Raw genomic sequence first — 12,257 nt, 5'->3', positions numbered from 1 at the left:
GCGTGGTGAGGACCTGCAGGGCACTTCCCCTGTGCTGTGGTGTATAATTGGAGTTGGTGGGCGGAGCCGCAGTCAGACCTCATGTCTGCCCCCAGCCCACCGCTGTGTCCACAGTCAGACCGGTGTGTGCCTTCTCTTCCCCTCTCCCGGGGGGGGATTCACTGTGGGGTGGGGTGGGGTGGCCCGTCTGGGCTACTTGCACACTGCCAGGCTTGTGATGCTGGGGATCTGGCGTCTTAGCTGGGGTGGGTAGGCAAGGTGCACAGGGGCAGGAGGGGCAGGCTTAGCTTGCTTCTCCTTAGGTGATGCACTTCAGGAGGGGCCCTGTGGCAGCAGGAGGGAGTCAGATCCGCTGCCTCAGGTTTGGCTCTGCAGAAGCGCAGGGTTGGGTGTTTGCGAGGAGCAAGCAAGTTCCCTGGCAGGAACTGGTTCTCTTTGGGATTTTGGCTGGGGGATGGGCGGGGGAGACAGCGCTGGCAGGCGCCTTTGTTCCCCACCAAACTGAGCTCTGTCGTCAGGGGGCTCAGCAGCTCTCCTTCCCTTTGTCTTCCAGCCTTCCCGCTTTCTGAGCAGAGCTGTTAAGTTATGACCTCCCAGACGCTAAGTCGCACTTGCTGTCGGAACACAGTCCGTCAGGCCTCTCCACTTTTTGCAAGCCAGACTCGGGGGCTCTGCTTGGCTGGCGAGCCGCCCCTCCGCCCCGGCTCCCTCCCGCCAATCCATGGAGAGCGCACCGCCTCGCCGCCCTTCCTACCCTCTTGCGTGGGCCTCTCGTCTGAGCTAGGCTCCGGGGACTCCGTTCTGCTAATCCTCTGGTGGTTTTCTGGGTTATTTAGTCAGGTGTAGGTGGAATCTAAGTGATCAGCAGGACGCGTGGTCAGCCCAGCGTCCTCCTACGCCGCCATCTTCCCTCTCCATCCTGTCTTTCTTTTAATGTTTATTTTTGAGACAGAGACAGAATATGAACGGGTGAGGGACAGAGAGGGAAATCCAGAATCTGAATCAGGTTCCAGGCTCTGAGCTGTCAGCACAGAGTCTGACTTGGGGCTCAAACCCACGAACTGTTAGATCATGACCTGAGCTGAAGTTGGACGCTCAACCGACTGAACCACTCAGGCGCCCCACTGTCTCTCTTTTTTTTTTTTTAATAGAAAACAAATGTGCATTAGGTATTTGTTAATGAAAATATTCTCTCATTGCTATACCCTGTGCTTCTATGAAAAAATAATAAAATATAATTATGTAATGAATGCCTCAATGTGTTAAACATTGAGTAGTATGTATATGGATATGTATGAGCTGAAGTTTTGAGTGACAGTGTACATTCCAGTGGTTCACATCAGTGGATGTTGAAATCAGTTACAAAGCCCCAAGTCCAACTTTTCTGATTTCACAATTTTGTCTGTGATCTGTTTTGTCAATGACTCATGTTGAGACAAAAGCTGTCCTCTAGGCAGCAACCAAATTGGATCTCAATTTTTTTTTTTATTAGTAGCTTTTTCAGAGTTTAATATTTTGGTCTTTATTCTAAATCAGCCTCCCTACCCCCACCTCATTATTTGACATTGATAATTTTTTAGTGTTCTTAGAAACATCTTTATCATGTGTTCTTACACACTTCATTGCATCCATTGAAGAATGTGTATAACTATCACTGTTATAATACACTCTTCTAAGTATACGTAAAACACTTTTAGGATACACATTCTAAGTAATATGTAAACAGTGTTCTTCCAAACATCTTTCTTAGAAGTATTCTTTAACACCGTTCTACATGTATTGCAGAATATGTATAACTTCTATTGACTGATAGAATATTAACTTCTATATAGTAAGCAAATATCATTCTTAGAAATACCTTTATTACAAGTGTTCTTAAACACTTCACTATATGCTTTGCAGACTGTATAGATATCATTCACTGATATTACACTATTCTGAGTATATAGAAGTAGCAAACTTTTATAATTTAAATAGCATCATAAGCCATTTAAAAATTAAGAAACATTTCCCACAAAATGTACATACAAACATAAATATAAAAATTAGCATATCCCCTTGGATTCCAAATATATATAAAATGTATATGCATTTACTTTGGATTTTCTACATTTTTAGTCTCATTAAAGAAGATAACATTAAGAATTAATTTTGTGTATAATTTAAAATACCATTTTGGGTATAATTCTCAATATTTAAAGTTATAGCTTGCTTATTTAGCTTTATAATTGTTTAGCATTTTTTCAAGCCAGTTTATTTCAACTTTGTTTTTATTTTATTTTATTATTTTATTTTATTTTATTTTATTTTATTTTATTTTTTTCTAACTGTATTTTAAATTGAGTCCTCTTGGATGTATTGAGCATCTTTCTTATGTTTGACTGTTGTTCTATAACATAAAATGAAAATGCTAGTTTTCTGTTGGTGCCAGGTTTGTTTTCTACATTTGAAATCCCTGGATGTCTTTGGAATCTAATTTTGTAGTTTCTTCATAGTAGTATGTCTAGGCTTTGTCACATATGGTTTGTATGACTTGCTAATTTGAAGAAGCTCTCAGTTAAAATGCTGTTGCTTGAAATTCAGTAAACGAAGAGTTTTAAAATGCATTGGGTGTCTTTTTTGGCCCTTTTTTATTAAAAGTATATACCACTTTCTTATAAAATATAGAGATATGAAATTTTCTTAATTGTTGAGTTTTAGGAAATTTTAAAAGCTTTTGGCTGTATAAATATTTCTTTAATTTTCAGTTGTGTTATTGGTTTCAATAATTTAGCCTATTTGTGACTAATATAATTCAACAATATATATATATTTTCCTTGAATTTTTAGTATTTTTTGCCCTCTTCTAGATAAAGTCATAGCCCATACAAATAAGAAACCCAATTAGACCCAAAATAGTATTGTATTAATCTATATACAATATGGTGGATTTTAAGAACATAAAGAATTGACTGGTGAAGTTAAATAACATGCTACGTACAATGTTAGGAAACACGAGATTGCAGTTTTATTGTGCAGGATATGAATGTGTGAAAACATTGCCCCATCACTCAAATTCACTCTGATCTTTCATTTCTTTTATTAACTAAAGCCTACAATATTTCTCATTCACTTAACTCTTGGGGCATATTTCTTTTAGTTTAAGATACATGATATTAACATTTTTTGTGTGTTTCTGTTTAGTGTCCTAAAATAAAATTGTAAGCTCTCTAAATGCAGGGATTGTGTTGTGTGTCTTCCTGTCCCCCTGAATTTGTCACAATTATTATGCACATAGAAATCATTTATTAAATCTTTGCGGAACAAATGAATGAGTGAGATTAAGGAATGGTGAGCTGTACATATGGATTATGATCTTTGAAAAAATTCACAGTTGTGGTTAACTGACTGCACTTAGATTACTCTGAGATTGTGGCCAGCTGTATCTTACATGGCATTCTAGAAGGTATTTTGTGGGTGTCATAAGTAGTCATTTCCAATTTTAGACCATCTCAATTACTATGAGAAGTAGTATGACATAGTGGTTAAGAGCATGAGATCTATAGTCAAACTTCTTGGCTTTAAATCCTGACTCAGCCACTTACTAGCTTTGTATCCTTTGTTAAGTGACTTACCTCTCCTTGAGTCAGTTTTTGCATCTGCAGAGTGCAGATAATAGTAGTTCCTTTGTCAGAATTGTTGTAAGAATTGAGTTAATATATGAAAAGTGTTTAAAATGGCAAATATTAGTTATTATTATTACAGTGGGTCTTGCAGCTTCTTAAACTAAGAGAAAAAAACTGATCATTTTTATATTTATAAACAAAATATACAATCTACTCTTAATGGCTTATGTCAATCCATGCATATACAATGGGGTCATGACTATATAAATTACTCACATATTTGGGAAAATAAATTTAAAACATATACAAATGCATGCACATATTCATTCATATACACAACATTTAAGAATAATACTGTGACTCAAACTTATAAATCAATATTGTTAATATTAAGCTCTGACGGGACAAAGTGACATGGGATAAAAATAAAAACCGGGTAGGTGTGGATGTGTATGTCATATAAATCAATTTGAAAGTTACATATTTTCTTATTGATAGCTTAGTATTCAAAAAATTTATCCTTGGAGGTAATTTGAACAGCACTACTATGAATTGTGAAAATACATCAAAATATAAATGGTTTTACAAACCTGGAAGCTTTTGTGCCAGATATTGAGAATGAGCTTTCTGCCTTTCATTGGTGGTATCACTTTGAAGGGGCATGCTAATTGTGGAATTGTAATCAATTCTTAGGCTTACTAAATGTGTCCTTGGACATTTGCCACGGATTTTTTGCATCATGAACATTTAGCTTCTTCAGTCTTCATGCTTCCTTACAGAAATGGCCTCGTCTCTGATTTGCAAGCTTTATATGCTTATAGCTGATATATGTTAATCAGACCAACTTGATAATTATGCCATTAATGACTCAAAAGGCCTATATATAAATGAAGACCAAATGATATGTATAGATTCAATCCAGAATCCTGTAATAAAAGGATGCAGGCTATCGGTTGGTGAAGGCATGCAACTAGTTTCAGGTCCATAGTTATTATCTGGTCCATATGCTTTCTAAGGAAGTTTTAATAAGAGGATTTATAAAAACAAGGCAAAGTAACCTAGGAGAAATAACTGACATGTACTACATCAGATACTCAATCATCTATAGAGACTAAGTTATTTTATTTAATTTGTATACATCACAATTATTTAATTTATTCCTACAATCTTGTTGACAGTATATTACATTTCAGTGCAAGTATCTGTTGCAGTTCATAAACAGAATGTGACACTGGGGGGTGTCAAATATTCAAGGCATTACTATTCACTCTCCATATACACATGAAGAGTAAAGAAAAGATCAAATCCCCTCTGATAAATCATTCAACATTCAAATATATTTACTGAGTAAAGTTTCAAGTACATATGAGCACCATCCATAATAATATATATATCATTCTTTTGGACAAAGCTATATATAATTTTCTCCTAGTCAATTGATAGCATGAGAACTGACTCATAGAAATTTCAGTTTATTTTTTATCATATTTAACCAGTGTAATGAAATAAGTACAGCAAAGTCTTCTATAAGTTAATAGGAAGATTACCTTGAGAAATTAAGCTTTCAAATTTATTTTGACATAGTTACACAGCTTCCCTCAAATAGCCAAAGCAATCCTGAAAAAGAACAAAGCTGGAGGCATCACAATTCCAGATTTCAAGTTATATTACAAAACTGTAGTGATCAAAACAGTATGGTATTGGCACAAAAATAGACACATAGATCAGTAGAACATAATAGAAAACCCAGAAGTGAACCCATAGCTATATGGTCAATTAATCTTCAACAAAGCAGGAAACAATATATAATGGGAAAAAGACAATCTCTCCTCTTGATATTTTTTATTTACTTTTATTCACTCATATATGTACTCTTATAAATCAAATACTGAATTATTTCTCTCTGCCCAATGAAAGGAAGTAATAGCCTGAAAAATAAGCTGAGACATACACCCAAGTTTAGGTAGGTACTTTGTAACTCTGAATTATATTGCTGGTTATTTTATAGCATGGAACAGAGAAGTGTTCTCTGTTATAATGTTCCAATGGATGGAAATGGGAAATCTAAATAATAAACTGACAAAAGTTGAGCTATTCCAGGTGGCTTTACTTTAAAATTTTTTTAATTCAATGAGAAACTCTACTAATTTATGAGTAATCAAAGGGTAAAACCAGTCTAAATATGTAGCAATAAAGAATTACAAAAATTTAAAATAAAAGAAATATACTTTTATGCCTTTAAAGGGTAGGTTGTAATAAGAATGAAACTAACAAGCACCAAAAAGAATCTTATTAAAACATGGGCAGAAAAAATTTTTAAATAAAAAACAGGCAGAATACCTGAATAGACATTTTATGAAAGAATACCTGCAGATTGCCAACAGACACATGAAAAGATGCTCAACACCACTAATCTTGGAAATGCAGACCAAAACCATGATGAGATATCACCTCACACAAGTCAAAATGGCTAAAATCAAGAAGACAAAAAATAGCAAGTGTTGGTGAGGATGTGGAGAAAAAGGAACTCTCATGCACTGTTGGTGGGAATGTAAATTGGTACAGCCACTGTGGCAAACAGTATGGAGGTTCCTCAAAAAACTAAAAATAGATATGCTATATGATCTAATAATTCCACTATTGGGTATTTACCCAAGGGAAATGAAAACATTAACTCAAAAAGATATATGCACCCCTATGTTTATTGCAGCATTAGTTACAATAGCCAAGAATGGAAGCAAACTAAGTGTCCATCAATAGATGAATGGATAAGGAAAATGTAGTATATATATATATATAATGTGGTATATTATTATGTATTATATATGTGTGATACATTATAAGATGAATGGATGAGGAAAATGTTATATAAATCATATATTATGATTATATATCATATTATATAATATATAAAATGGAATATTAAACAGCCTTAAAAAAGATTAGATTGTGTTATTTGAGACAACATCAATGGACCTACTTAAGCTAAGTAAAATAAGTCTGACTGAGAAAGATAAATACCTTATGATTCCACTCATGGAATCTAAAGATAAAAATTAAAAAAAGAATAAAAAAACAAAAAGCACAATCAGAGCTACAAATACAGAGAAAAAAACTGATGGTTGTCAGGGGGGAAGGATGTGGGGGGGATTGGAAAAAAATGGGTGAAGAGGAGGGGGAGATACAGGCCTCTAGTTATGAAATGATAAAGTTATGGTAATATGGCACAGAGCAAGAGGAATACGGTCAATGATACTGTAATGATGTAATGGGACAGATGGTACCTATACTTATGGTGAACATAGCATAATGTATAAACTTGTCAAATCACCAAGTTGTACAACTGAAATTAATGTAACATTGTGTGTCAACTATACTCGAATAAAAGATAAATTAAATAAAAAGAATGAAACTAACAAAGTAAATTTATCAGAGGTCATTGACAGGACTTGTTTTAATAAATAGGTAAGAATGCAAATATTATTTAATTAGCATATGAGTATAGTGAAGTGTATACCTGTATTTGACAAGCTTTCTGTTTATTTATTTATTTATTTTGAGAGAGAGTGAGAGAGAGTGAGCACGAGTAGGGGAGAGGCAGAGAGAGAGAGAATCCCAAGCAGGCTCCATGAGTCAGCACAGAACCCCATATGGGGCTTGAACTCACAAACTGTGAAATTATGATCTGAGCTAAAATCAAGAGTCAGAATTTTAACTGACTGACCACCCAGATGTCCCCGTACTTGAGAAGTTTTAAAAGCAGTTTAAATATTCCTCATGAAATGCTATTTATATTATCAAATTCTTTAGCAGATTATCTAAAGATATTATAAAGGTAAACACTCTCCTGAGTTATTTTTAAAAAATCAAAGTTGTAAGATCTGTATTAATCAGCTTATATCATTAGTTCCCAGGATATTAGCCACATTCACTTTCATAGGGAAGTTCATCAAATTTCAAATAAATTATGTTAATCTAGGACCATTTCCACTGTACCCTTACTCTTACTATGTGTAACCAAAGAAGAATGATAATTTCATAATTTAGTCTTCTTATTTTAAGTTTACGGAGCAGAAAGAGAGAGAGAGAGAGAGAGAGAGAGGGAATCCCAAGCAGACAGCACAGAGCCCAACTATGGACTCTAGATCGTGAACATTGAGATCATGACTTGAGCCAAAATCAAGGGTCAGATGCTTAACGACTGAGCCACCCAGGTGCCCCCATAATGTATTTAGTCTTCTGATGCCTTTAGTTATTCATATAAGCTCAGCTTTCTTTTATATCAGATTAAGTTAATTTTTCTCCATTATTTAATATATATTGTTTTACTTATGGATCTTCTAATTACTTCTTTCTAAATAGAGCTAAAGAAATGGCAGAAGCAGGTTACTAAAATATATATGTGAATAATTTTGGATTTTTCCCTCTTAATTATAGTTATGAAGCAGTTTACCCAAGAGATTGTACCCTCCCCAAATAGGTCACATATATTAACTATATGGATTCTTAATTGATCAAATTCCAAATGTTAAAGCAGTCACAAATCAAGAAGTACATTTTATCTCAGTTCTGTGAAGTCCATCTTCAATATTATTATAACAGATTATAAATATACTTTCAGTTATAATCTCTAACTATAGGTGTATATTTAACAGGGTATCTTTCATTAATTAAATTTTCTACTTAAGCATTTCTGTGAGGGCCTACAAAAATCTCTCCTTCCTAAGCCTTTCTAACTAAGGACGCTGAATTTAAGATGGAGTGTTGGAATAAAAACTGTAAGTGGCTCATTGATAATAAGAAAAAAGGCACAAGTAATTCTATACTGGTTGAATTATATAGTTGTCTTTAAAGGAGGTATGGTCTCTATTTTCTTTGACATTTCCTCTACCTCTTTTGTCTTTTTTCAGAATTGAATTATAATTTTCTGATATATGGAGAACACTTTGAAAGAGCAAAAATCAATGGGGAGAAGCTACTTAACATTACTCGGCAAAAACTTAATGAACTTGGCATAATACAGACTGACCACCAGGACATCATATTAAAAGCGGTTGCTAATATTAATAAAAAGGTGAGTATAGCACTGTCCTAATTTGCCTTTCTTTTTAATTAACAAAAAATGAATTAAAGAAAAGAGTGTGTTTCCATCAGATACGTGGTCTACAGTGAATTTCAGTTTTTTGCCTTTCTAGTTCAAAAGTAATTATGACTGATATGGTCTCTAATTACTCTGTGGATCCTTCATAATCCTGTATTTGAATCATGGCACTGTCTTAAGTGGTTGCTGTTTCTTGCTCCGCCGTGAGGATAATGTGTCCCATCATTCCTGGGAAAACTCAGAGATATTCTGCCTAAACTGAAGGTTACTCTGCCTTATAGAATTGAAAGTGAGAGATGGAGGTTCTAAAAAATAAACTCACAAATTTTTATGAGATAAAAGGATTGAGAGAATTGCTATATCCACTGAATCTGAAAATGAATCAAAGAATGATAAAAGAGTTATCAAGGCCAGACACAATATTCTAGACAGTTGTCTTTGCACCTAGAAATAGAGTGGTCACTTTATATAATAGCTCAGTCAAACCAAAACTCAATAATAAATACAAAGGACAAGTCTGGAACTCATTAACAAAGATGAAGTAGATTTGGATTTTTTCATTATTTCAGGACTGTGATCAAAATCCATCTACCTATTCAACAAATATTGATTGAGGACCTTCAATTACTTGAATAATTCAAGAAATATCATATGCCTAATTGTGTCTACTGAGTTTCATTTTCCATTATTTTTATTTTTTTTAACTATATTTACTTATTTTGAGAGTGAGAGAGTGCAGGAGGGGCAGAGAGAGAGGAGAGAGACAATCTCAACCAGGTTCCGCACTGTCAGTGCAGAGCCCAATGTGGGGCTGAAACTTACAAACCAAGAGATCATGACCTGAGCTGAAATAAAGAGGTGGACGCTTAAATGACTGAGCCACGCCCCTAAATTTTCATTTGACAGGCTTAAAAACTATTTCTTTCACAGTACAACCTATTTCACTTAGCATAATACCCTCTAGGTCCATCCATGTTCTTGCAAATGGCTAGATCTGGTCCTTTTTGTTGCTGTATAACATTTCATTGTATGTATATACCACTTCTTTAGTCATTCATCTATCAGTGGACACTTAGGTTGCTTCCATATCTTAGCTATTGTAAATAAAGTCATTTTCTTTAGATAAATACCAATTAGTGGAATTTTTGAATCATATGGCATTTCTATTTTTAGAAATTGGCTGTACTAATTTATATTCCCACCAACAGTTCATGAAATTTCCTTTATTTTCTATACTCTCACCAACATTTGTTATTCCTTGTGTTTTATTTTATCCATTTTGACAGGTGTGAGGTAATGTCTCATTGTGGTTTTGATTTACATTTTTGTGATGATTATTAATGTTGAGCATTTTTTCATGTATCTGTTGGCCATCAATGTATCATCTTTGGAAAAATGTCTATTTAGGTCCTCTGCCAATTTTTACAATGGAATATTTTGGATCCATAAAAAAGAATGAAATTGGGCTGCCTGGGTGGCTTAGTCGGTTGAGCATCCGACTTTGGCTCAGGTCATGATCTCACAGCTTGTGAGTTCAAGCCCCGCGTCAGGCTCTGTACTGAAAGCTCAGAGCCTGGAGCCTGCTTCGAATTCTGCATCTCCCTCTCTCTCTGCCCCTCCCCTGCTCACACTCTGTCTCTCTCTCAACAATAAAAATAAACAATATTTTTAAAAAAAGAATGAAATCTCTCCATTTGTGACAACATGGATTGACCTAGTGGGTATTGTGCTGAGCAAAATAGGTCAGACTGAGAAAGACAAATGTCATATGATTTCTATCATATGTGGAATCTAAAAAACAAAACAAATGAATAAACAAAAAAAGCAAAATTAGACCTATAAGAACAGGCAAGAAACTAATGTTTGACGGAAGGTGGGCAGGAGAATGGGCAAAATGGGTGAAGGGGAGTGGGAGTTACAGGCTTACAAATATGGAATGAATAATTCCTGGCAATCAAAGATGTAACATCAATGATATTGTAGTAGCATTGTGTGGTAACAAATGGTAGCTATACTTGTGAATATAGTATCACATATACAGATGTTGAATCACTCTATTTAGGACTGAAACTAATGTAACATTGTGTGTCAACTATAATAAATAAAAATAAAAACTATTTCTGATGGATTTAAAGTGTTCTAATATGTCCTATTGAGTTTTGAAAACTCTTATCCTTCTACTTTCTCTTTAAGGTCAATGTGTACTCCTTTTTAAAGTAGTCTTTTTGTATCTTTTCCATCATAGCCTTACAAGAGTATGATGATATGTATATTTGATTCTACTTTATATCCCATTAGGTTAGGTATTCAATTGAGACTATTAAATAGCAAACACCATGAGAATCCTTGCATACTGCATGAACTGATTTACTGTGTCATTGGAAAAGGTTTATTTTCTTTTTCTTTTTCTTTTTCTTTTTCTTTCTTTCTTTTTTTTTTTAATTTACATCCAAATTAGTTAGCATATACTGCAACAATGATTTCAGGAGTAGATTCCTTAGTGCCCCTTACCCATTTAGCCCATCCCCCCTTCCACAACCACTCCCGTATTTGTTCTCCTAATTTATGAGTCACTTATGTTTTGTCCCCCTCCCTGTTTTTGTATTATTTTTGTTTCCCTTCCCTTATGTTCATCTGTTTTGTCTCTTAAAGTCCTCATATGAGTGAAGTCATATGATTTTTATCTTTCTCTGACTGACTAATTTCACTTAGCATAATACCCTCCAGTTCCATCCACATAGTTGCAAATGGCAAGATTTCATTCTTTTTGATTGCCGAATAATACTACCATTATATCACATCTTTTTTATCCATTCATCCATTGATGGACTTTTGGGCTCTTTCCATACTTTGGCCATTGTTAATAGTTCTGATATAAACATGGGGGTGCATGTGTCCCTTCGAAACAGCACAGCTGTATACTTTGGATAAATTCCTAGTAGTGCAATTGCTGGGTCATAGGGTAGTTCTATTTTTAGTTTTATGAGGAACCTCCATACTGTTTTCCAGAGTGGCTGCACCAGGTTGTATTCCCACCAACAATGCAAAAGAGATCCTCTTTCTCTGCATCCTCGCTGACATCTGTTATCGCCTGAGTTAGTGTTAGCCATTCTGACAGGCATAAGGTGGTACCTCATTGTGGTTTTGATTTGTATTTCCCTGATGATGAGTGAAGTTGAGCATTTTTTCAAGTGTCAGTTGGCCATCTGGATGTCTTCTTTGGAGAAGTATGTATTCATGTATTTTGCCCATTTCGTCACTAGATTATTTGTTTTTTGGGTGTTGAGTTTGATAAGTTTTTCATAGATTTTGGGTACTAACCCTTTGTCTGATATGTCATTTGCAAATATATTCTTCCATTCTGAAGGTTGCCTTTTAGTTTTTCTGATTGTTTCCTTTGCTGTGCAGAAGCTTTTTATTTTGATGAGGTCCCAATAGTTCATTTTTGCTTTTGATTCCCTTGCCTCTGGAGACATGTTGAGTAAGAAGTTGCTGCAGCCAAGATCAAAGAGGTTTTTGCCTGCTTTCTCCTCGAGGATTTTGATGGCTAC

General features: G+C 34.9%; 1 protein-coding gene across 2 annotated transcripts in view; it reads left to right on the top strand.

The window, feature by feature from the left end:
- LOC121025332 (uncharacterized) overlaps positions 1 to 12,257 on the top strand; it is a 357,007-nt gene that overhangs the window by 52,423 nt on the left and 292,327 nt on the right. For both annotated transcript variants that reach the window (XM_040467877.1, XM_040467876.1), the window contains exon 4: positions 8,516 to 8,679. In XM_040467877.1, coding sequence (XP_040323811.1) covers positions 8,516 to 8,679 — 164 coding nt within the window. The remainder of the gene's footprint in view (positions 1 to 8,515; positions 8,680 to 12,257) is intronic.

This window comes from Herpailurus yagouaroundi, unplaced genomic scaffold (genome assembly GCF_014898765.1).
Source record: "Herpailurus yagouaroundi ecotype Mexico unplaced genomic scaffold, PumYag 67623, whole genome shotgun sequence".
Taxonomy (NCBI): domain Eukaryota; kingdom Metazoa; phylum Chordata; class Mammalia; order Carnivora; family Felidae; genus Herpailurus; species Herpailurus yagouaroundi.
The sequence above is the reverse complement of the archived record's forward strand: the minus strand, read 5'-3'. Positions and strand labels throughout refer to the sequence as shown.